Below are 27,770 nucleotides of genomic sequence, written 5' to 3'. Positions count from 1 at the left end.
TATATACCATACAAATTACTACTGTATATATATATATATATATATATATATATATATATATATATATATATATATATATATATATATATATATATATATAGATAGATAGATAGATAGATATATCTCCTTACCAGAAATTCATTATTGAAGTATCTGCTTTTCTTTCTTCATCGATCTTTTTAAAGCTCATGTTTACTCAAGAACTTTCTTTCCCATCTTTCATTTAATTTTAGAGGAAAAGATCCTTACAAATAATACAACTCTCTATGTATATAAAAGATTACTGCGAACTTCTTCCTAGAACATGACATCACTCACCTCTACAATTGCCAAATTTACAATGCCCAAGAGCACAGGCAACACAAGTGATACGTCTGGTTCTGTAAGATTAGGAATCCAAAGGAAACCACCGACAGACATTTGTAAGTACAAAATTTGAGCATCTGAAACAGAAAGTTTTTGAGGTAACATTAATATTTCAAAGAATACGTAAAAATAACAATATAGTATAAATATTTCACAGTACAAAATAATTTACTTTGGATCACGCAAAACACAATTTCGACAGGCATTTTTTTCAATATTAATTTAGTTCTATTTCACAGATATTATGGGAATATTCTTGGTTTCAAAGTTAATTATTTTATTCTATGCTACCTTTCTTCAGTTGCGTAAAAATTTAGTGTTATTTTATATAAATGATGTTCATAGAAAATGCAAGGATAAATTAGAAAGAGTTTAATGAAATACACCGTCATTTACACACATACATACACACCTTTAAGTTACAGTTAAAAATAGACTACTTTAGAAATTAAGAAACATAAATATTATGTATAAAGAACAAATCATAAATCTAGAATAATCCAGAAGTAATCTTAAATATATAGTTTAAGCATTTATCAGACCGCTGCATATGAAATGTCGGATTTCGCAATAACATGAGTTGTATATTTCCACATACCACCAGATGACGCTAATGTATCGGAAAATAAAGGGTGAATATTGAATCAGTTTCGTGCCAGTGTAATTTGATCGTATAGAAACAACATAGACTAAGCCAAATATATCTACTGTTTCTTTATGACTTTAAACTTGACTCCAAAGCAGCATAGACATCCTGGAACATCAAGAAAGCATAAAATTTCAATTGATATGACCAATGAAAGTGAACAGCGTGGAGAAGCATCAAGACCCAGCAATAATAATGAACTACGAGCACTGGTATAGTTTACCTCTACAAAAACGTAAGAAATATGGCATTGACATTAAATATGCAGATCAGTCCTGCCCATATCTTCTTCACGTTTTACAAAATATTGTTAAAAGAAAGAATAATACTAAAAAATTATTTGCGCAATTATTTACTATCTAGAAAATATTATTTAGTGAAATAGTTTGTTTCATCGGTATGTTCGCCCATTGTCAAAGAATGTCTTCAAATTAATTATGGTGTCATGGTCTTGTATGACGAACTGACCAAGAATTACGACCATCACTAAAAACTGAGCATTTTACGAGTAGTCTTTTGCACTTAGTGGAAAACTAGTTCAAATATCCCTTCTTCGTACGGCGAGAAATGGTTTATGGAAAGTATTTGAACACTTCCCCCCGTAGGATACGCATTTCAATGAAAATGTAATAACAAAAATCCGTAATGTTACCGTTTTCCACGCCCACTCCTCACCCCTATAACGTTAGGGCCGAACTTTATCTTAAACGACATCCAGAGTGTCACCATTCATTTCAGTGATCCCGAAAACTATGGTTTGGACTCTAATATTGGTCATTTGTTATTTTTACATGTCACCCCTACCCACCCACTTTCTCATCTTCATGGCGAAAATTGTTAATGCAATATCATAAGGTCCTTGGAAAGCCAAAGGTTGATAATCATGCCAGATATTATTTTAATTCGTTCAATAATTATTGCATGACAACATAAGAAACTCACATTCACTCTTTATAGAGAGATTACGCACAGAAATTAATATTATTACCTTTTGATTTCTACAGCGTTTTGAGAAAAAATGAAATGTGGGAATAAACCTGATGGACACCTTAATGTGTACCTTACTCCACAATTTTCTGGCATTTGGAAGAACTTAAAAAAGTCAAGAAGCTGCATAAGGATTTTCCGTGACCTCGCTGAACAAACTGAACAATACTTAATATGTCACCTGCTAGATATTGATGCGGCTCCAAACACATGAAGAAACCGATCTATCATCCAATGAACATAATGATGGCACCTGAATCATTTAAGTGCTGAGAAGTACTGAACTACATGAAAAATTACAAGTAAAGCAGCCTTGATTGGTCAACAGAAATGAAATATTATTGCTTTACGACAACGGGAAACCCCATCTGGCAAGAACAGTGGAAAAAACAAACAGCTTGCAGAGTGAGACTCTTCTTCCATATCCACCACTCTCACTAGCATTCTCTCCAAGTGAATACCATTAAAAAAAAAAAAAAAATCTTTAGACCGTTTTTGTGGCAGGAAAAAGGTTCACAATTTAACAGCTGTGAGAACGTCTTCGAAGAGTTCCTTCAAACCAGAAGGTCGAATTTCAATAATGCACTATTCCCTTTAATATAATAGTGTCTAGTGTGAGAAAAAATTATTTCCATGAGTTACTCTTGTTTGACGTTTCACTGTCAATATTTCATATGTAGTAACTTGAAAATTTGTTTACCTTAACTTTTAATCCATTATATGGGACGTGAACCTAAGCTTAAAACAGTGGTTTCTAACCGGTGTGTCGTGAAATTTTAGAATTAAAAATCATAAAATATTTAATATTTAGTAAAAATAAATTTTAAGACAGAATGTACAGTCAACGACTCCAGCGGCAGCAACAATGCTTTGTACTACAGTCAGTGCTCAATACTAATTTAACCGCAAGAGAATTCTAGTTTATCCCCACAATATAATTTGTACCATATCTTCGAAACATGCTACTAGTTTCAAACGTGTAAGTACTTTACCTATATCAACTCGTGGTAGCATATATGCCATATTCCTTAAAGCAACTGAAAAGAAAATCCACATTGGTAACTGAACCCACAAAAGGATAGTTGCCTTCATTGGATGACAGTTGTCTCTTTCAATTAGAACTTTATACTGCTTCTTCAGCTAACAAAAAGCAAGTAAAATTCACGATTAGTTTTCTCTTCTTTTTCAGTGAAGTGTCTGATATATTGGATATTGGTTTTTAGATTAAAAGTACATAGAAATACTAGTACATAGTTTACATCTACATATCTACGACAAAAGCAATCCATTCCCCCAACTTCATGGTGTATAATAGAAGTCAATTTATTCCCACTACAACGCATTTATAGTAGAGTGTAAGTTGTACAGGGTGTACAATTTACACCCTACAATTTATACAACAATTTTTATAGTGGGAGTTTGGCTACGGGCATATAATTTGAAGTACTCACCAACTACCTCTATAAAAGTTGTTGTGTGAGTACCTTGGAATTCTGTAACATGTATTTTTGGATAGCGCACATACTAGTTCTTAAGTGAAGTCTTGACCCCGACTACGGTAGGTCCCATAGTATTAGAGATATGGACCTGTTTTTGGTAGTCTATAACTCCGAAAGGAAGCATTGTGTACCCAGGTTGGTCTACACTTTTTGTATTATCTTGGTGTCAGGAATCACCTCTCAAACGTTGTCGGTGTTGTTTTGAAACACCCTATATACAATTAAAATACACTGATATATTTTGACATAAAGAAGGTGGGGAAAATATGTTGAAGTTTTGAATTCAGAGGATAAGATCAATAATGAACTCAGACAATTATTAAGGTTCCCAGAAGCAATTCACAATAAAACCATACAGGAAATGTAATTTTAAATTTTTAGTTAATATATGAATACTTAAGTTATCTTTTATAGCCTTTTTAGATATTAATGGAAACTAACTAACTCTATGGTTTATGGAACCCAGAGGTTCAATGCCGCGTTCATAAAAGCTCTCCACTGACTTTTATCCTTAGCCAATTGGATCCAGTTTCTACTTTGTATTCCTATTTCTACAAGATTCATCTTAATATTATCCTCCCATTTGCGCCTAGGTCTTCCTAATGGTCGTTTTCCGGTTGGTCTTCCAGTTAAGATTTTGAATGCATTCCTACTTTCTACCATTCTAGCTACATGACCTGCCCACCTGAGCCTCCTAGACTTGATGACCCTAACAATGTTGGGTAAACCGTATAAATTATGTAGTTCCTCGTTATGAAGTGTCCGCCATTCCCCATTCACGTTTCTCTTGGATCCGAATATTCGTCTCAGGATCTTGTTCTCAAATACTTTCAATCTATGTTCTTCCTTCCGAGTAAGCGACCATGTTTCGCAACCATAAAGAACAACAGGCATGATTATCGTTTTAAACTTCATATTCCTCGACAGAATTCGCGACAAGAGATTTTGAACTGAATAATAACACGAATTCCATACTTTCAATCGACATTTAATTTCTTCGTGAATATGGTTTTCGTCTGTTAATATTGATCCTAGATATTTGAAAGTATCTACTTTATCAAAAGTACTACTAGATATTCTAACGCATCCACAATTTGTCGTATTACGATCCCGACGCACTTCCATGTATTTAGTTTTCTCTGCATTTACTTCTAAACCAATGTCCCTGCAAGCATTTACTGCAAGTAAATGCAGTAAGACCTCTGCATTTCTTTCTATTGTTCTCCTATTAAATTTACATCATCAGCATACGCCATAACCTGGTGAACCCCATTCAACTCTAGGCCGTGGTTGCTATCTTTGATTTTCCTTATAGCGTATTCCAGAATAAAGTTGAATAATAATAGCGACACGCATCTCCTTCTTTCAGGCCATTCTCGACGTGAAAGCTCGTGGACAAAAATTTTCCTACCCGGACTTAACTGTGGGATTCATTGAAACATATCTTAATTAATCTAATTAGCTTTTTCGGTATTTCAAATTCTGAAAGAATGTTGTACAATTAATGGCAACTAGCTAAAACTACCTGTGATAGTGATTTGAATACTATGTCTGAATAGTATTTTATTTATACACTATAACTGAATTAGAATAATTTGATTTACATACCGTTTACAATTTACATAAGTGTAAATGATATTGTCACCATCAGTAGATTCCCGAACACTGTTCATCATTGGTATATCTAGCTGTATCATTCACAAAATAAGCACGTTGTACAACAGTCATTTTTAAGTTTAATATCTTCAGTTGGTATGGAAACGATTAGGAAAACAGTTTAATTTAGCATTGTTGGTCTCAATTGTTCAAAATCCTGAATGGTAAATTTTCATTAATGAATTATAACTGCTATACAAGGCTACTGTGAAATATGAGAAAAAAGAAAAAGAAAGACTACTTCAATTTAGTAGTAGTGTATTGCATTATCAGCTTATATATTTATATTTTGTTTACATATATAAAAATTCTGCGTTTTTAGTGTATTTCATAATTAAGGACAAGCGCTATAATACAATTATTGTAGTATATATCTATATCTATATCTATCTATCTATCTATGTATAGGAATCCTCATTATTTCACCAAGTTACACAGGAAATATAAACGTACAACATCCACCACATCTCAGATGTTATATTTTAAACATAATAATTACTTATGGATGTTCTGAAATTATTGTATAAATACACATACAACTGATCTGCTTTAATGTAATTATTTCATATAATTATTGATGCTTTGAGGAATATATCACTACATACCAAAAAGTTTGTCGGAAACGGAATCGAACCCACGACCTTACGATTAGCAGTCGCGCGTTCTATCACTGAACTAATATGAACACATTCCTGCTAATCTCTTTCTAAAGAAACATGACTGAATTTCCTAGTCAATGACATTCATAAACATTGGAAATTCTTTTTCTTTTCTTTTTCCCTAAGTCTTGTTCACTCTACTATGGGTAAGAGAACTATGTTTGCTGCCTTTGCTTTCACTGGATATGTTTTTTTACGTATGAAAATGGAGGTAACAAAACCAGCATGTGCTCACACGTATACATAGTTTCGAAATACTCTATCATTACGTATTTTAATGAATGTTACTCTTTTTCTACACTTAATCACATTTCAACATGTTTTATTATCATTATTATTATTATTATTATTATTATTATTATTATTATTATTATTATTATTATTATTATTATTATTATTATTATTATTATTATTATTTTATTGTGAAGGTTTGCCTACTCATGGGGGCTCATACCAACCTTTACTTTTGGCTTACTGTTTCCGAAGATACCCGAAGCTGGACCTATACAATTTTCAGCTCACAAAATCAATGCGGTCATCCTTTTGGGAATAGGTTGTGCATTTTAGCCGATCGATTGATACAAAGCTGATTTAGAACTTTTTCAGGGTTTAATTATTAAACAAACAGGAAGTTTAAGCATGGATTTAAAACCGTAATTTTTATAAGTTTAAAAATAAGAAGTAAAAATGATTTAATTTTACTTGGTTTGCTTGGGTGGACTGCACGTCACTGGCTAATCTTTACTTTTTTGTTTTTCATTTGATAGTGGTAGAGATTGATCTATTATATGAGCAAATGAAATATTATGTCATCCAGGCTTTCGTTACCTGAGTTATAGGCGTCAAATTACCTGAGTTATAGGCGTCAAATTTTGAGTCACCTTTCAAAAAAAAAAAAAAAAAAAAAAAAAAACTTATCCAATCGGGATCAAACTTAGTATAGTGGCAGGTCTTGACCTGCTATATAAGAGTATGAAATATTATGATGTGCAATCTTTCAGTTCCCGAGTATTGAGCGGTCAAAGTTTGAGTCACATTTTCGAAAACAAAAACATGGCCGAAAACTCATCCGATTTGGATCAAACTTAGCATGGTGGGCATGACGGTGGGCCCAGACCTGCTATATAAGCATGCGAAATATTATGTTGAGCAGACATTTAGTTTCCGAATTATCGGCCATCAAATTGTTTAGTAAGATTTGAACAAAACACAAATACCGAATTCAAGCGGGGGTGAGAGACCTTCACTTATTATATAAACCTGTGAATATTATGATTTGTAGACTTCTGGTTTCTGAGTTATGTACAGTTAATGTTTTAAATCAATTCATTGGGTATAATAACAATTTAATAAATAACAGTTTAAATAGCACTTGAATCAGTCATTGCGAAAAGGCCATATGTCCATCCCCACTACATTTTCACTTTAGTGCAAATTCGAGACGTACGCGAAGAAACGCACATCCCCTGTGAAAGCCTAATTGTGTGGTCACATTATGTTTACATATCCTATACTATTGCCTCAATATCATCGATGCCATGTAGCGTCGAGTTTGCAATCAAAAGCTTTTTCTTTCTCCTTAACAATTTACTTTGGTGGATATATGGTCTTTTCGAAATGATTGATTCAGTTATAGGTCAGTCTACGGCAGAAAATGAATATATATATATATATTTATAAAGAACAATGTTTTAGGGCTTTGTGTATTCCACTTGTATGTAATTTACTTACCGAACGCCTATACATAAACTTAGCTTCCTTTTCAGTCCACCCAAACATTTTCATTGCCATGGCGGTCTCCTTTTTCAATTCATTCACTATTCCCGGCATCTCTTGTCTCAAGTTCTCCACCTTTGCCATTATATAATTCTGGAATCATAGAAGTAAACGGTATAGTTGCAGCATAAATTCTCCATTAATAATCAAAATTATTTAATTAAATTAAAACTGCTCACACTGTTTATCATTATCATCACTGTTTATCACACTGTACATAATGCAACTATTTTAACTCCGTGTACTCCACACTTTACTATTTAATATATTTTCTTTGTTTTACATAATACGGTTCAATATATAAATATTTAAATCATTGTAAAGCATTATTTTATTAATGGCATTTGAAAAGTTTACATTATTTACTTTTCTTTCATATCAACAACATTTTTTAAAACAAGCGTAAGTCTAGAACTAGAATACAATACTTACTTCTGGAGTGCATGATAGTTTGAATATAGGTCACACCATGCAGTGAACAATGCTGTCATTAAAATTATTATAATATTTATTTATTCAAATAATGAATGAGATTGTTCGAATTTTAACAGCAATAGTAAACAAAGATAAAGGGGACAGATAATAAATGGAAAAGAATAAAAAAAGAACTGATGTAATAAAAAAAATGTAGGGGAATTAGTAGAACCTCTACCTATGAATACGGTGCTACCCTGTATAGAAGATTAAGATCAATCGAGATCCGTTTTCTGCCACAAGCTACAGGACTTGTAAATAAAATATTCTAATTATAAGACTTTAATTTTAATCTATACAGAAAAACACTACGAAAAGCATCACAGAACTGATTATAATTGCGATAAGTAAAATTATGATCCAAAAAGTTAAAAGCACCTTCATCAGTTTTTGAGATCATTTTAACTTCGAATTCAAGTGCCATGTGTAGATTTGTGCTCATATTTTCTATACCTATAGCTTCTACCTTTGCCATGATGAGTTTGGAATTAGGTAATTAAATATTTCCATTCTATCCTAGTTCTTTAGTACTTGCACAAAACCCATTTCGTGAGTAGTGATTTAAAACTATTCTACACGTTACACGTTAACAAGTGGTTCAAAATGTCGCTCTGCAATTAATGTAGGTACATTATTGTAAGAAAACAATTGAAACATTTACTTTGCTCCTTTAGTGTGGGTATGTTGTGTTATGTAAATGTTCAACACAGACACGAACTAAGTTAGACTTTAACTTTCAACTTAATAGAAACACATACTGCACATGCACAATAAAGGCAGTTCGTGTTACATTGTGACCAGGTGTTATGATCAAAGGTAGATCAGAGTTCTGTTGAGTATTGAGTAATACAAGTATGCGTTACAATGCTAACGATGGAAAAAAAAAAGTGCTTTTTGGTTAAACACGTGTTTCGTGCCGGTGAAAACTCATATGGAAAACATGTGAAACACTATTCCCTGAAAAGTGGCTCAACAGTATTCGTTGAACAGTACCAGGATAGACCTAAAACTATTAAAGTACTAAGGGAAACTATCACATATAAGGTACACCTTGTCTCAAAAAGGTTGAGCGCATTCTTTATTGGTGTTTTGAGGCAAAAATTTTCAAAGTCCAACTTCGGGTATCTTCGGGAAATAGTAAACCAGGTTCGAACCTCTAAGCCAGCCTTTGTAATCGGGAAAAAGTTTGCAGATGTGTTTTTCTTCTTTTAAATATAATAAGACTTGTTATCAAGTGTTGAAAAAAGCAACATTGATTGAAATACTTAATGACACAATATTTCGAAACTTTGTATTAATGTCACCACATGCTTGTTTGTCATTTAGCTCTCCATACGTAATGGAACATTTAGATATGCGGAACAGCGTTTCTAGTGGGTGTTAGCAGAAGTCCTTGTGTTAGCTCACTGGTAAGTTGTCGGACCTTAAATCATAAGGTTATGAGTTCGAATCTTCTCTGGGTTAATGCCTTTTTTTAAAATTATATTTTCCGCAATGCATGAAAAATTATATAAAATAATTACATTAAAATATATCAGTTGTATATATATAACATAATCATTGCAGAATGTAGTAATTATTATGTTTAAAATATAAAATCTGAGATAATTTTCACAGTAGGTCGTTATTATATATGAGAATGTTAAATGCAAGTTAGGAAAATCGTTTAATAGCAATAAATAAATTATGTAGTGTATTTATTTGCAGCTATTTGTCATACAGATGTAACTTCTCAATATTCTCAATACAGCATGTCATTTACATTCGTGAAATACAGTATATTCCTACGAATATAGAAAGTGTGTAAACAGAGTATCCAAAGTCGGATCCTGCTTCAAGACACATAACTTTTCCCGATCCCCTTAACGTCACGGGAAGAAACACAAATTCTCTTTAGAACGGAATATCGTTACTTAGAGTCTCATTCGAATACGTTGAATATGCTTTTGTATATTCATTTCTCTCTCTCTCTCTCTCTCTCTCTCTCTCTCTCTCTCTCTCTCTCTCTCTCTTTCGCTTTGTTTATGTGTTGCGGAATATCCCAAGTTGAATACAACATTTGCAAAGTATATGACCATCAGTGTAATGGAATACCGGAAATTGAAAGTCGTGTTTCTTCAGGTTGGATTTGCGTGTTCATGTTAGCTCACTCTACGTACGGGCTTGTTAATGAGGTCGTCTTGAGTTCAAAGCCTGCAGAGAATTATCTTTTTTTTTTTGTTAGTAGAATTGCACAGAAATCGGATTCAAGGAGTGGTTTACTTCTAGAAATATTTTCAGAAGCGTTTAGGTAGCCCTGAAAAGGACTGTTTTCGGGAGTTAAGGCGGGGACATTGTGTCCAATACTTATTTTATTTATTTAAATCCGCTGACTCCAACAAGAGAATCCCAATTACAGGAGTCTTACATAAAATATTACATCTATGTTATCAATTTAAAACAAACACTAGAATTAAAAAAATTCACCTTTCTGAATTTATTACACGCCCTATTCTTCTGGGCATGGAATCTATTAAATGGGTGACAAATTTATCTCCTTCCCCTACCTCCAGCTATGCTTCGGAAAAAAGATGCCACAGGTCATCTTGGGTTCTGGTGGATCTGCCTCAGGCCAACTACCCCTTAGAGTACTCTTCACTTCTGCCCACATATTTTCCATGAGATTGAGGTCTGCTCCACGAGGCGGCCAGTCAATTAAATCAATCTCAGGCTGCCCTGCGAACCATTCCTAAACCACACGGGAAGTATGTATTGGCGACTGGTCTTGCTGGAACTGAATTACACCATCAGGCTGAAATACTCGTACAGATGGCACCATGATATTACTCATAATATCTAAGTACTGAGCACTGTCCAGGTGTCCTTCAATTCTGTGAAGCTGTTCTGCTCCGCGCCTGAAAATCCAACCCCAACATGAAATAGATACATGGCCACTGCGATTTCAAGCAGCAACACATCCAGGGTCATATCGGGTGCCTCTCGGGCGATACACAAAACGGCGTCCCTCATTTAATGTTGTGAATATGGAATCATCTGAGAAAACCACGTTTTCCCAATTGCGACCCACATTCGCCTGTGCAAACGCGAGACGGCAAATTTTGTGGTCGTCTGAGAGTTTTTCCTTCACGGCAGCAACACAGCCACGTAACCCGGCATGACGAATCCTTCGCAGAGCTGTATGCTTACTACCAGGAAAAAGAGAAGCTTCCCTTAGCTGTCTAGACGTCCTTAGTGGGTCTAGCCGGGCTTCGTTTACTAATCTCGCATCTTCGGCTTCGGTGACCATATTTCCGAATCCATCGCTTTCCTGTAGAGGCCGGGACACCTACTCGCCTGCTAGCTGCAGTTGCAGAATAGCCTTCCAACTCCCATAAAGTAATTACTGCTGTACGTCTATCCATAGTTACCAATATTCTGAGCTGTGAGCAGGAAGCAATAGGTAAAAGCTAGTACCTGATGCGTGGTTGGTTAATTGCACGACACGCCTATTGTGGGGAACGACTTGGTCAACGACTCGCGAAAGAAATCTGAAAATGGTGCGCCGTAATAATAATATTAAAAACAGTTTTTATAAAGGAATATTAATACATACGAAAAGCTGTATAAAGAATGAATTGTTATACTGACTTTACACGTATAAAAACACATACCATATACCATACCATATACCAGCGAATTTGATCGCTGGACCATTAATTTTCGTCAAATTAATAGCATAATTTACAGCAAAACCGGCATAAATTGTTGCTGAATCCAACATTGTTTTCCAGCTTAGAGGTCTCCAGCAATATTTGCCTCTTCTAAAATATCGTCGCCACTATCAACATTTACACGTTTTGGTCGTTTCCTTGAAGGGTGATTTTCCAGTATAAAGATATTTTTATACCACCAAAAGCGCTTGTACACAACAGAAGAACTCCTCACAACACAATACGACCCAATTCTTTTGGTTCGTTCGGGCTTGTAACAATGTTGGATTATCGCATTTTATCAACTTTCGCTTTCAACTTATACTGCCAGATCTAGAAAATAAAATTACTGACAGATATAGGGCCATTCCTACCATCTCCCACGAAACCTAGTATATAGGGACATCCTGCCAAACCAGTATTTGAATTAAACTTCCGAACTAGAGGGGGATGTTTTTGATAAATATATAGAAAGAAAATACTTATTCCATGTAAAAAATATCATGTTATTTCTGCGAGCCGGGCCGGGGATAAACTTTGACGAGAGGGGATTTCCCCGCCATTCCCCAACATTAATCGCTAGTAGTAATGTGAAAAAGACAGAAACAACAGAAATATCATATTTCGCAGCAATAGGGAGTCTTATTCGCTTTTCAGACCAAAAATAGAAGTTCATGTATTCGTGCGCGCCCGCGTGTGTGTGTTTGTGTCGCAAAATAAAGTCCTAAATCGATGCTGTAATAAATTTCCAATCTACAAAGCTTTTCTTTTTTTAATGATGTTTAGAAACTAAACAAGGCTTTAATTCTGAAAATTAACCTTGATTAATAATAAATCTCATAAAATGTCTATTGCCCCAATCACGTTTTTGTTCCTGGAGGCATTAACGCTCAACTTAGAAAACTCAATAAATGTAAAATTACTAAATATACAATTAAATGTAATTCATAAATGTTGCGAGACTGCGAGAAGTCTCGCGAGACTTCTCGTGCGAGACTTAACCGAGTCTCGTCTAGCGTCTCGTCTCGCATGGTTTAGTCTCGTCTCGCGTCTCGCTTAAAATTTTCACTCTCGTGTCTCGTATCGCAAATGCGAGACGAGACGAGACTTCTCGCGTCTCGCGTGCATCCCTATAGGAAAGTGCATGTGCACATGTATAGAATAGAAGGAAAAACGTAATAAAATGTGCTCAAAATCTAGAAAAGGCAGAGTTTACTTTTGAAAATTTTATTGAGCTTCGTGCCAACCATGGTGGCGCTTCGCAGCTAGTCTGTCGACCTCACTCATATGTACGGAGACATCGTCGTATACTCTCGCCCCGAGCGCTGATTTTCCATGCCAATGCACTGTTCACTATAAACAAGAAATGGATTCTATAAATACTATTATAGAAATAGGTATGTTAAAAATCCCACACAAGCTTATTATAAAACACAAATTATAAAAGGGTCGCTGGCAAGAGGATGTGATAAAAGGGGATCGTGATAGGAATTAGATTGAGAACCACTGGCCTAGAGTAATTTTAACCAAATTTCTTATAGTCTGAAAAAGAGTGCTGTCGGGTTACCTATGGTGAATGGGAGGGGGATACATATAAAAGATTGCTAGAAAATGATCGGTATTAGTGTCGAATTCATAGTTTTCGGGGTCGCTTAGATAAATAGTATGACTTTCGATTTCGCTTAACTCCGATTAAGCTCTCATTAGTAGGGATGGGCACGAGCGAGTTTTCTTTGAAACTCGACTCGACTCGAAATAGACATCTTTGAGGTCTTCTCTAGGACTCGGCGCGAAAAATATCCTCCAACTCGACTCGGATTAGAGTCGAGTCAAACTAAAACGAGCCAAATCCTGTGTGTAGTCCTACCTAGACAATACATAGACAATATAATTATTCTATTATCAATTATACTACTATTACTACAAATAATAATAATAATAATAATAATAATAATAATAATAATAATAATAATAATAATAATTATTATTATTATTATTATTATTATTATTATTATTATTATTATTATTATTATTATTATTATTATTATTAGTACAACACCGTGTATAAACATGAACGATAGATGGTTAGTAAAGGAATACTAAAAGCTAGTTGACTGCCGACGTCGGTAGTTATGACGTCTACAAGGCAAAGACATCGTTCATTACCCTAAGCTGTAAGCGTCGGTGGACTACAGATGGTCAACTATTGACCTCTCGCCAAAAATTGGTGGCCCCGCAGCGACAATCCGCGGTGGCCCCAGTTCCATTTTGAAAACTTTACTACCAGCGGCAGAGACGCGATGAAACGACAACGAACCACAAAATTACTCTCCCAAAATATGTTAAAATGCCTATATGTGTGATTTGTTTATATTTAGGTGAGTCAAAAAAACACAAAACAAATACCCCGGAGTGGACGCGAACTATCAATATTACTATTACTAGGCACGTGTTCTTCTGATTTCCCTACGGAAACGATCATAAAAAGCTTGCTTGTTGATGGATAAATCATTGACGTCTTAATTTAGCCAATCAGACAAACCCCTACATCTCGAGTTCTAGGAGGTGATACCGTGAACCGTTTCAGATTTATTGCTTTCTGGTGGGGTACTATCTATGTGCAAACTTTGAGCATAATAGCCGACATGCATCTTCGGTGCCTCTTATCTTTAGTACAATTTTAACCAGATATGGTGTGGGTCAATGAAAATTTGATTCACGACCCACCATGATCCAGTATCACCCACCACCCAAATGACCCATTGGCCCACTCTGACCCATCATCCATCGTGATCTACTCTGACCCACCACCAACTATGAACCACTCTGAACCATTGCGACCAACTCCGACCCATCGACATCAACTCTGACCCATGATCCACGTCCTCTTCTCCGTTGACTAAAGAGGCTACACTTGTAATAAAACAAGACTGTGAAATTATCACTTACCGGAGTTTGAATTTCTACCGTCAATGGCTCAAGCACCTCTCTGTTACTATGCTGGTGGATCTGACCTTTACGATATATAATGGCAAAGTGTTTCTCAACTTCCGAATTAAAATGAATTTAAATTTATCATATATAATTATTTCTTTGTTGCCTTACAGACACATTTCAGTAGAAAATAGGATGAAATTTGAAAGTCTCAAATCAAGGAAAAGTAGACCAACGTAAAAAAAAAAAAAAAGAAAGAAAAACTAATTTTCTATATCATTAAGCACCTGGAGTGCCACTCTTTATCTAATCCACCTCGAAAATTATGGATTCGACACTAATGTCGGTCTTTGATGTCAGCCCCTTTCATTTCTCCTAGGAGAGCAAACGGATACTGCCACCGTTAGGACTAAATTTGGTCTTAAATGACATTAAAATTTCTACCAATTAATTTAGCGACCAGTGTTGCATTTAAAAGCTCGGCGCCTCTACGCACTTTTGCTCTCGGCGCCCCAATAACTACATATTTCTCCGCCCCTTCATCCCTAACTTAAAAATAAAACTTAATTCGAATATGCTTAATTAGTGAATTTATTACATTTAAATACCACTCACTACATGCTACAGCTAGAACTACGTAACAAAAAATAACAAATGTGAAACGTGTTCTGAATTATTTTTAGATTTCTTACGCTATTATTATGCATATTAGAACAGTAAAAGAGGATTGTTCATGAAATAGTATATTTGCTCTTGATTTTTAACTTTTTAATACGGAAAAAATTAAAATATTATTCAAGTTTTAAACTTTTCACTCTGCAAATATATTGCCTTCTAGCAGTGTTGGGCAAATTTCAATTGAATTAACAATTAACAATTAATCTGTAAATTTAATTGTTAATTGCAATTAACAATTGAAATAAGTAATGGTTAATTGTTAATTGCAGTTGGCCATTAAAAAAGGAGAATCAATTGCAATTGATCAATTGATTGAAAGTAATTGCAGTGGAAAGTAATTGCAATTGAATTCTGTAATTCAATTGCAATTGAAATTAATTGGCAATTGATTCAATTGCAATTGATTTCCACAGCAATTACTTTCAATTGATTGATCAATTGCAATTGATTTTCACTGATTAATTTTCAACACTGTAGTTCAGAGAGGGCGTGGGGCAATGAAAACTTTAGCCACGACCAATTGACTCACCACCCGTCGTGACCCACGACCCACCGTGACCCACTCTGACCCACCACCCACCATAAATCACTCTTACCCACTGTGACCCACAGACCCGCCAAAACCCATTGTCATCAACTCTGACCCATGATTCACGCCCTCTTCTCTACTGACTAAAGAGTTTAAACTTGTAATAAAACAAGCCTATAAAATTATCACTCATCGGAGTTTGAATTTCTACGATCAATCGCTCAAGCATCGCACTAATACAATAACAGCGGATCTGACCTTTCTAATATAAATAAAATAGTTTGTTCGTGTGGCTGTGTGTCTATCTTTGTGCGGCCTGTGGACGAGACGAGTGGACCGAAACTTTTCAAAATTTGGTCACGGGTAGCTTGGTCTAGGCCCCAGACCAAGACGAAGAGTTTTTTTTTTTAATTCCTTACTATGGGGTCTCCAGGAGACGTTTACCGGGACCGGCCTGGGGACCAGACAAGTCGACCGAGAGTTACCAAATTTTGGTCAAAGATACCTTGGTCCAGGTTTCACACCAAGGCAAAGCTTTTTCGAAAAAATTCGAACCAGGGGGTCTCAGGGGGGCGTTTACCGGGACATGTAAAAGTAGTAGAAAATGGCCGATATCAGTGTCGATTTCATAGTTTTCGCGGTCGCTGAGATCAATGGTGAAACTCCGATCGCATTAACTTCCAAATTCACCGTATTCTGCTACGGGCCGTGGGTCAATGGGGGGGGGGGATACCGAAACGTAAAAGTAATCCAAAATGACCGATATTAGTGTCAAATCCATAGTTTTCGCGGTTGCTGATATCAATGGTGACACTACCATTAGCGATGACTTTCAAATTCATCCACCGTTGTATGCGGGCCTTGGGTCACCAGAGGGGGGGAATTCCGAGACATGTAAAAAAATAATCGAAAATGACCGATATTAATGTCAAATTCATAGTTTTCGGGGTAGCTGAGCTCATTGGTGAAACTCAAGATCGCGTTTACTTTCACATTTAGCCCCCAGCAGATAAGAAACGGGGGCATTATGAAGGGGATCAAGAGACATGTAAAAATAATCCACAATGACCGATGTCAATTCCGTAGTTTTCGCGGTGGCTGAGATTAATGGTGATACTTTCATTAGCGATGATTTTCAAATTTAGCCAGCATTGTATGCGGGCCGGGAGTCACCGGGGGTAGGGAATTGCGAGACATGTAAAACTAATGGAAAGTGACCGATATTAGTTTCAAATCCATAGTTTTAGCTGTCGCTGAGATGAATGGTGATACTTCCACAGGCGTTGACTTCCAAATACAGCCCCCATCGGCTGCGGACCAGAGGCATTGTTTTTTCAAAATTGGAACCAGAGGATTATAGGGATTTTTACCGGCATATATAAAAAGTAGTAGAAAATGGCAAATGTTAGTGTCACATTCATAGTTTTCGTGGTATTAGTTGGGGGTTGGTGGGGGCCAGAGGAGATTGTTTCACAATACGAACCAAGGGGGTCTGAGGGGGTGTTCACCGGGACATGTAAAAGTAGTAGAATTTGTGTCGAATCCATATTTATCGGGGTTGCTCAGACGTATAGTGACACCCCCGATAGTGTTTACGTTAAAATTCAGCCCCATCGGCCTTCCCAATGAAAGCACATGTACGTTGTTGGATATACAGGGTGGTTCAGTAATGTTGGACAGCCCTGAATAAATCGGAAACCAGAAGAGATATTAGGAAGAATTTGGTGGATCCAGATACTTGTGGAAGGGGGACATCCTTTGAGGTACCACACAATGTTACCAGGTCAACAGTGTTGCCAGCTCAGTACAAAGTTGTATTTTTTTAAATGGAACATATAGAAGTTTATGCCATCAAAAGAATTAGTACAGAATGTGAATACCAACAAGCGAAAGCGCATCTGTCAGTGTTGCCAAATAAGGAAGTTATAAAGCTTCAAAGATCAAGAAATTAAAGTGTCCGTAGAGCAAAACTAGCAAAAAGGCAAGAAAAATAATACTACGGAATGAAAAGGAGTAACAGAAAGAGTAAACCAAAGAACGCACAGCATCCAGTGAGTAACAGGGTTGCCAAAGCAAAGGGGGAAAAATTGAAAATTTTGCAGTTGCTATAGGAGGAAAAGTGCCCATATGACATAATGCTGGAAACACCATAGAAAGTCTATGTAAGATTCAGGAATCCTAATCGCGTTTGTTCGAAAGCAATATCTCTAACCGTTTCCGAGATACACCAAAGCTGTGCGGAGTTTGCAACACTGCATAATAATTCCCTCGCCCTCCAAACTACAGGAACGAGTAATGAAAATGATACGCCCAACAAAATGTAAGAACTACACGGGTCTAATCGTCAAATCAATTATGCAGTGTTGCAAACCCCGCACACCTTTGGTGTATCTCGAAAACGGTTAGAGATATCGCTTTCGAACAAACGCGATTAGGATTCCTGACTCTTACATAGACTTTCTATGGTGTTTCCAGCATTATGTCATATGGGCACTTTTCCTCCTATAGCAACTGCAAAATTTTCAATTTTTTCCCCCTTTGCTTTGGCAACCCTGTTACTCACTGGATGCTGTGCGTTCTTTGGTTTACTCTTTCTGTTACTCCTTTTCATTCCGTAGTATTATTTTTCTTGCCTTTTTGCTAGTTTTGCCCTACGGACACTTTAATTTCTTGTTCTTTGAAGCTTTATAACTTCCTTATTTGGCAACACTGACAGATGCGCTTTCGCTTGTTGGTATTCACATTCTGTACTAATTCTTTTGATGGCATAAACTTCTATATGTTCCATTTAAAAAAATACAACTTTGTACTGAGCTGGCAACACTGTTGACCTGGTAACATTGTGTGGTACCTCAAAAGACGTCCCCCTTCCAGAAGTATCTGGATCCACCACACTCTTGCTAATATCTCTTCTGGTTTCCGATTTATTCAGGGCTGTCCAACATTACTGAACCACCCTGTATATTCACACAAAATATATCCAATGTTAGAAATGTTTCTTAATTGTTCTCCCGTTGTTCAGTTTGTTTACATTGATATTTTATCTGATCCGTGCGAAGAACGGGTATAACAGCTAGTACGAAATGGTAAAGTGTTTGTTATGGACCAAATTACAATGAATTCAATTATATAGATAATTATTATAATTATAACTAATAAATATTTCCTTGTTGAATCATAGAGCTCCTCCGTGCCTAAGCGGTTAGCGTACGCGCCTTTGGCGTGGGAAACCCGGGTTCGATTCCCTGCGGGAGCTCATGTGGTTCGGATTCCACGTTAATCAGTAGGTCCATGTCTCATATAGCCTCGCTGCTGACCGGGACGTTAAACCCCAAAAGCAACTCAAAATCAAATCAACTTGTTGAATTATACATATTTTTCAGTGGAAAAATGAATACAATTTAAAAGTCCCAAATCAACGTAAAGTAGACCAACTTAAAGGAAAATTTATAAAATTTTCCATATAATTAAGCTTACAAACTTAAAATTTCCATGTAATTAAGCTAAATTTCCATTTTTGTGTCGTTTTGTGCGCCTATTTCCTCGTTTTCTGCGTCACCGGAAATGGGTCAACGTTATCCTACAAATATGGCGGAACAAGTTAATGCTGTTCCGTCAGGAACGATTTCGAGGTCGTTTCCTTCACATCGTCTTGTGCGTGTTTTCTACAGTTTTGTAAGTCTATTTCCACGTTTTGTGAATCAATGGTAGTGGGTCAAAATGGGCATTCAATGTGGGAAGAAAACTGATCCACTCTCCCACCAGTATCGAATTTCAAGGTCGCTTTTTTCGCATTGTTTAGTGCATATTTATACCGTTTCTGCGCATACTTTCACGTTTTGTAGGCCAACGAAAGTGGGTCAAAGGTGACCTACAAATATGGCAGAGAAAGACATATTCATTCAACTTTCAAGGTCCATTTTGACCCTCTTCCACTGATGCACAAAGCGACACAAATCATGTATAAAAAGTGTGAAGGAAACGACCTCATTTGATGGTGACGGAACAGCATTAAGTTATTCCGCTATACTTGTAGGCCATTTTGACCCATTTTTGTTGTCGCACTAAAGTGGAAATAGAAGCACTAAAGTGGAAATAGGAGCACAAAACGGTACAAAGCAGGCACTATACGATGCGAAAGAAACGACCCCCCAAATTCGATAGTGGCGGAACAATGGCTCTATTTTCTCACACATTGATGGACCATTTTGACGCATTTCTGGTGATGCTCAAAACGTGGAAGTAGGCGAACAGAACGGTACAAAATACACACTAAACGATGCGAAAGAACCAACCCCGAAATTCGATAGTGGCGGAATAGTGAGCCATTTAACTCCCACTTTAAAAGCCCGTTTAACTCACTTCCGGTGACGCACAAGACGAGGAAGTAGGCACAGAAAACTTTTAAAAAAATAATCACTAAACGATGCGAAAGAAACGACCTAGAAATTCGATAGTGTCGGAACAATGGGTCATTTTGGTCACACTTTGGACGTCCATTTTCACACACTTCTGGTGACGCGCAAAACGTGAAAATAAGAGCACGAAACATTCACTACTCGACGCGAAAGGAAGGACCACGAAATTCGGTAGGTATAGTAGCGGAGCAGTGGGTCATTTTCGTCCCACCTTCGAGGCCCATTTTGACCGTCTTCCAGTGACGCACAAAACGTCGAAATACGCGCACAAAAGGGTATGCAATGTGAAATTAACGACCTCGAAATTCCATAGTAGCGGAACTCTTGGTCATTTTCGTCCCATCTTGGAAGCCCATTTTGACCCACTTACGGTGACGCACAAAACGTGGAAATAAGGGCACGAAACGGCACGAAAATCCACTAGTCGATGCAAAAGGAAGGATATCGAAATTCAGTAGTGGTGAAACTCTTGGTCATTTTCATCCCACCTTCGAGGCCCATTTTGATCATCTTCCAGTGACGTACAAAACGTCGAAATAGGCGCACAAAAGGGTACGCGATGTAAAATTAACGACCTCGAAATTCGATAGTGGCGGAACAGTGTGTCATTTTCGTCCTACCTTGGAAGCCCATTTTGACCCATTTCTGGTGACGCACGAAACGTGGAAATGGGGGCACGAAACAGCACGAAAATTCAGTAGTCGATGCGAAAGGAAGGATATCGAAATTCGGTAGTGGCGGAGCAGTGGGTCATTTTCGTCCCACCTTCGAGGCCCATTTTGACCGTCTTCCAGTGATGCACAAAACGTCGAAATAGACGTACAAAAGGGTACGCGATGTGAAATTAACGACCTCGAGATTTAATAGTGGCGGAACTCTCGGTCATTTTCGTTCCATCTTGGAAGCCCATTTTGACCCACTTCCGGTGACGCACTAAACGTGGAAATAAGGGCACGAAACGGCACGAAACGTTCACTAATTGATGCGAAAGGAAGAACCTCGAAATTCGGTAGTGGCGGAGCAGTGGGTCATTTTCGTCCCACCTTTGAGGTCCATTTTGACCGTCTTCCAGCGACGCACAAAACGTCGAAATAGACGTACAAAAGGGTACGTGATGTGAAATTAACGACCTCGAGATTTAATAGTGGCGGAACTCTTGATCGTTTTCGTACCACCTTGGGGACTCATTTTAACCCCCTTCCGGTGACGCACTAAACGTGGAAATAAGGGCACGAAACGGCACGAAAATCCACTAGTCGATGCAAAACGAAGGATATCGAAATTCGGTAGTGGCGGAGCAGTGGGTCATTTTCGTCCCACCTTCGAGGCCCATTTTGACCGTCTTCCAGTGACGCACAAAACGTCGAAATAGACGTACAAAAGGGTACGCGATGTGAAATTAACGACCTCGAGATTTAATAGTGGCGGAACTCTCGGTCATTTTCGTCCCATCTTGGAAGCCCATTTTGACCCACTTACAGTGACGCACAAAACGTGGAAATAAGGGCACGAAACGGCACGAAAATCCACTAGTCGATGCACAAGGAAGGATATCGAAATTCAGTAGTGGCGAAACTCTTGGTCATTTTCATCCCACCTTCGAGGCCCATTTTGACCATCTTCCAGTGACGTACAAAACGTCGAAATAGGCGCACAAAAGGGTACGCGATGTAAAATTAACAACCTCGAAATTCGATAGTGGCGGAACAGTGTGTCATTTTCGTCCTACCTTGGAAGCCCATTTTGACCCATTTCTGGTGACGCACGAAACGTGGAAATGGCGGCACGAAACAGCACGAAAATTCAGTAGTCGATGCGAAAGGAAGGATATCGAAATTCGGTAGTGGCGGAGCAGTGGGTCATTTTCGTCCCACCTTCGAGGCCCATTTTGACCGTCTTCCAGTGACGCACAAAACGTCGAAATAGACGTACAAAAGGGTACGCGATGTGAAATTAACGACCTCGAGATTTAATAGTGGCGGAACTCTCGGTCATTTTCGTCCCATCTTGGAAGCCCATTTTGACCCACTTACAGTGACGCACAAAACGTGGAAATAAGGGCACGAAACGGCACGAAAATCCACTAGTCGATGCACAAGGAAGGATATCGAAATTCAGTAGTGGCGAAACTCTTGGTCATTTTCATCCCACCTTCGAGGCCCATTTTGACCATCTTCCAGTGACGTACAAAACGTCGAAATAGGCGCACAAAAGGGTACGCGATGTAAAATTAACAACCTCGAAATTCGATAGTGGCGGAACAGTGTGTCATTTTCGTCCTACCTTGGAAGCCCATTTTGACCCATTTCTGGTGACGCACGAAACGTGGAAATGGCGGCACGAAACAGCACGAAAATTCAGTAGTCGATGCGAAAGGAAGGATATCGAAATTCGGTAGTGGCGGAGCAGTGGGTCATTTTCGTCCCACCTTCGAGGCCCATTTTGACCGTCTTCCAGTGACGCACAAAACGTCGAAATAGACGTACAAAAGGGTACGCGATGTGAAATTAACGACCTCGAGATTTAATAGTGGCGGAACTCTTGATCGTTTTCGTCCCACCTTGGGGACTCATTTTAACCCACTTCCCACGACGTACAAAACGGAAGTAGACGCACAAAACGGCACAAAACGATGTGAAGGAAACAATCTCGAAATTCATTGGTGGCAGAAGAGCAATAACTTGTTCCGCCATATTTGTAGGCCCATTTTGACCCACTTCCGGTGATGCACAAAATGTGGGAATAGGCGCATAAAGCGACACAAAACACGCACAAAAGATGCAGAACAAAGTACCTTGAAATTCGTTGGTGGCGGAACAAGTTAATGACGCCGTGAGCACCAATATAAGTATATAATGTAGTTCTTACCAGTTGGCGCGGTGGGTCAGTGGTAGAGCGTTCACCTCCGGTGCTTGAGGTCCCTGGTTCGATCCCAGCTCGCGCAGTTTGTACTTTGTGATGGACAAACACCGTGCTCGTGGATTTTCTCGGGGTTCTCCCGTTTCCTCCCACTTTCTTCATTTCATTCATTTCCTATCACCACCGTCTCCTTTAGCCTATCCGGCATAAGCGTGAGACGTAAAACTAAAGATTTCTTATCATTTTTTTTGTAGTTCTTACCATCAAGGCTGAGAACTGCACGGTCCAATTTTTTAGCCAAAGTAAAAGCCCAACCAGAATAGTGATGTCAACCGACTCGGCTTGGTTCAACTGAGCGTACAGCTTGAGCTGGCTTGGTTGGGATTACCTATCGACTGGGCTCAATTGAGCCAATGGCTTGAACCGGCTCGGTAAAGACGAGTCATCGGCTCGGCTCGATTGGAGCCAATGGCTCGAACCAGCTCCGTTGAAACGAGTCCATAGGCTGGGTTCGAGTCAGCTCAACTGAGCCGATGGCTCGAACGGGCTCGGTTGGGGTAAGCAATCAGCTCAATTCGGCTCGGCTCGTGTGAGCCATCGGCTGGAGCTGGCTCGGTTGGATGAGCTGTTGGCTCGGCTCACTTCTCAGTTCGGCTCGATAAGTGAATAAGCTGTGAGCGAGCCGCTTGAGCTGTTGACAACCCTAAGCCCGGGTCGAGCAGTTTTGAACATGTTTGGCTGGAGTCCCATAACTTCTAACAATTTTTGGCTCGAGCCCGAATACTTGCTCCTGAACTCAAACCAAGAACCTCGTGACCGATGTCCTTGCCTCCTGAAGATTTCTTGACGACCAAGATCGACAGTCAACTAATTTTTGGTATTCCGATACAAACCGCCTATATTCCATGTTTATACAGGTACACGGTATTTAATGATAATTAATTATAGTAGTAGTAGTAGTATCATTGATTATTATATTGTCTATGTAGGATACTTGAAGATAGTAGTACTTGGAACTACACAAAGGATTTAGCTTGAATTGGTTCGACTCGACTGGAAATTCGATCCGAATTCGAGTCGAGTTGGGGGAAATTTTTCGAGCCGAGATCTCAAGTCGAGCTCAAAGATGTCTGCTTCGAGTCGAGTCGAGTTTTAAAGAAAACTCGCTCGAACTCGCTGGTGCCCATTCCTATTGTATGCATGACGGGCATATAGAGTTCTTCGAGGGGGATAGAACCATAAACATAATATATTTTAAAAAATACTTAGTTTCCTGGCTTTCTTCCCAGGGGGGGAAGGGATGGTAGGTATCCAGCATTTCTTATAAGTACCTTATTTGAAATATGTAAAACAGTAACAAGTGGACAACACAATACACACACATCTTCTTATCTTCAGTTTTAATTGCTGATTTCAATTGCAATTAACAATTACAATTAACAATTACAAGTTTCAATTGTCAATTGCAATTAACAATTAAATGTTTCAATTGCACCCTTTGCAATTGACAATTAACAATTAAAAGTTTCAATTGCCTGGTGACCAATTAACAATTGACGAAAATTTAATTGCAAATTTTATGATTGAATTCAATTGCAATTGAAATTAATTGTCAATTACAAATTGAAATCAATTGCAATTGAAATCAATTGCAATTGATTTTCAGAGCAATTAATTTCAATTGATTGATCAATTGCAATTGATTTCAATTGATTTTGCCCAACACTGCCTTCTAGGCAATGGGACTAATGTGAAATGTGGACTAATGTGGACTAATGGGAAATGCGGCAGTTAGCGGCGCTGAAAATTTACGATTCGATTCTAATATCGGTTTATTTCGATATTTTTATGTCGCTACGTAACCACCCTGGGCGCTAATGGGAACTTAATTGGACTTGAATTGAAAGTAGAACTATTCACCTAAGCGACCACGAAGCTATGGATTCGATACTAATATCGACCAGTTTCTAGCATTTTTGATATGTATCCCGACAGTACTCTTTTCCAGACTGTAAGAAATATAGTTATAATTGCGCTAGATATATCAGAATTATGTTGAAACACACACATCCATCCACTTTTATATTCTGTATAAATAGAGAGTGAGCGAGCGAGCGAGAGAGAGCGACTAAAGGCATCACCACTTCCACATTGCAAAAGCATATATCAGGAATTGAATTGAAAATCTATGTAAAGACTTTCTGCTGTGGCGTGCTTCATAAGGACAATTCCAGTCTGCTCACGTGACCTTTGGGGTTCATGAATTTCTTGCGAGCGTTGCAACTTTGGATTCTCTGTTTAAACCTTCGGTTTATGCATCGAATAAGTTTTCAAGAACATAAATGACATGCTGTATTATGAATGTTGAGAATTACCCTGTATATGACAAATAGCTGCAAATAAATACACTACATGATTTATTTACTGCTAGTGAACGAGCTTCTTAACTTGTATTTAACATTCTCATATATATAATACAGACCTACTGTGGACACCTCCTATTTCAGATGTTATATTTTAAAATAATAATTACTACATTCTGCAATGATTATGTTATATATATACAACTGATGTATTTAATGTAATTATTTTATATAATTTTTCATGCATTGCGGAAAATATATTTTTTTAAAAAGGCATTGACCCAGAGAAGATTCGAACTCACAACCTTATGATTTGAAATCCAACAGCTTACCAGTGAGCTAACACAAGGACTTCTGCTAAAGTACTTTTAGCGATGTATAGCGGTTCTCAAGAAAATTATGACATTCATACCCACTAGAAACGCTGTTTTTGTTCTACTTTGACTATTATTTTAGTACTTAGGCGATAATTATGTTCTATGTCTTAACTTTGAGCATTCTTTTACATATGGAAAGATTCGTTTACATATCTAAATGTTCCATTACGTATGGAGAGCTAAATGACAAACAAGCATGTGGTGACATTAATACAAAGTTTCGAAATATTGTGTCATTAAGCATTTCAATCAATGTTGCTTTTTTCAACACTTGATAACAAGTCTTATTATATTTAAAAGAAGAAAAACACATCTGCAAACTTTTTCCCGATTACAAAGGCTGGTTTGGAGGTTCGAACCTGGTTTACTATTTCCCGAAGATACCCGAAGTTGGACTTTGAAAATTTTTGCCTCAAAACACCAATAAAGAATGCGCTCAACCTTTTTGAGACAAGGTGTACATATATTTTGTCGAACACCATCAATCTTTACTTCGAGTGTTTGCAAACATGTGTAAAAGAATTGACCTATGCTTTCAGGCTAAGATAAACCATTTTACAATTTACTGTACTGCAGTGTATCTATGTATATCTGCTATAATCCACTGCAGTGCGACTTTCTGCACGCACTGTATAGTAAATTTGAAGATTCGCTATACACAGAACTAACTTTACTTAAGTATGAAAAAGTTATAGCAGGAATGAAAATAACGAGTTACTAATTTCTAAACTCGTCCTAACTTCTAAATTTCCAAAAGCTCAAATGAAGGTAACAGCTCCAGTGACTGCATATTAAGCAGGAATCAAAATATAAAGACACCTGAAAAGAGATATGAATTCCCTCTGTATTTAAAAATGTGTCCAATGATTTTCATATTCCTTTTTACTACTCCCATTCTTCAAATTACTAGAATTTTGACGATTTTGAAGCCGGTGAAAATATTTCAATCAACATCGGAATTACGAAGATGTAAAGTACGAGTGCCCTGGGCGCAGTAAACTTGAAAATGTAGTTTCTTTCAACGCTGCCATGCTTACGAATCTTATTTCAACAAAGTACAATACAGCTAAATTACATTAACTAAGGAGGAAACAACCAATTTAAACTTATTTTCACACACCAAATCCTCTGTATATGCGAATTCAATAATACACAGAGTGAAAAAGTGTACAGCTGAACCTACACTTGTAGGATTTGGTGTGTAAAAATAAGTTTAAATCGGTTGTTCTCCCCTTTCATTAATATAATAATACTTATAAAGCGGTGTTCTGAACATGGACGCTGGATTGTCCAAGCATAACAACTAGATTATGGTACAAGCCATGTGGTCTGAATGATAAAGCACCGAAGAGTGAGAGAGAGTATGACTGTTCTGGGAGTGGACTGGGTAGTTAGTGATTAGCACATCGGCTCGGTACCCCGAAGATTGAGCCCCGGTTCAGTCGTGCACTTTTTCACTCTTTGTGTATTATTGAATTCGCAGCTAAATTATCTTATTTGGCACTCTAAATCCAATTTTTAAGAAGATTTTAAACAGAGAAGAATATTAACTTCACTACAAAACTCTCCTTCTATTAATTAGATGGTGATAACTAATGTATTTTCAACTTTTATCAACAAATATTCGTGTTTACTTATTTTTAACATCTTTCAGTTCGTATCTATTTTTAAATCCTTTTTCTCTCTCTCTCTCTCTCTCTTTTTCTTTTTCTACAAAATGCAGCAAGTCGGTTCGGACCGTGTTCTACGTCATGTAAGCATGTTAACTAAATGGAAGATAAAAGCAAACATTGAACAAACAACTGACTAAATGAAACTAGACAAAATAAAAAAAACAAAACCTTCTCTGGAATAAATCAC

The 27,770-nt window shown here is 37.4% G+C and overlaps 1 protein-coding gene across 3 annotated transcripts in view; it reads right to left on the bottom strand.

Moving 5' to 3' along the window:
• Positions 1–27,770, bottom strand: part of LOC145695170 (cytochrome c oxidase assembly protein COX18, mitochondrial) — a 47,013-nt gene that overhangs the window by 6,617 nt on the left and 12,626 nt on the right. For all 3 annotated transcript variants that reach the window (XM_081772140.1, XM_081772131.1, XM_081772148.1), the window contains exons 3-5: positions 7,545–7,682; positions 2,992–3,139; positions 319–443 (exon numbers count right to left, since the gene is read on the bottom strand). In XM_081772140.1, coding sequence (XP_081628266.1) covers positions 319–443; positions 2,992–3,139; positions 7,545–7,682 — 411 coding nt within the window. The remainder of the gene's footprint in view (positions 1–318; positions 444–2,991; positions 3,140–7,544; positions 7,683–27,770) is intronic.

Source organism: Thermobia domestica, chromosome 1, assembly GCF_964235325.1.
Source record: "Thermobia domestica chromosome 1, izTheDome1.hap1.1, whole genome shotgun sequence".
NCBI classification, from domain to species: Eukaryota; Metazoa; Arthropoda; class Insecta; order Zygentoma; family Lepismatidae; genus Thermobia; species Thermobia domestica.
This window is presented reverse-complemented; position numbering and strand designations above follow the sequence as displayed.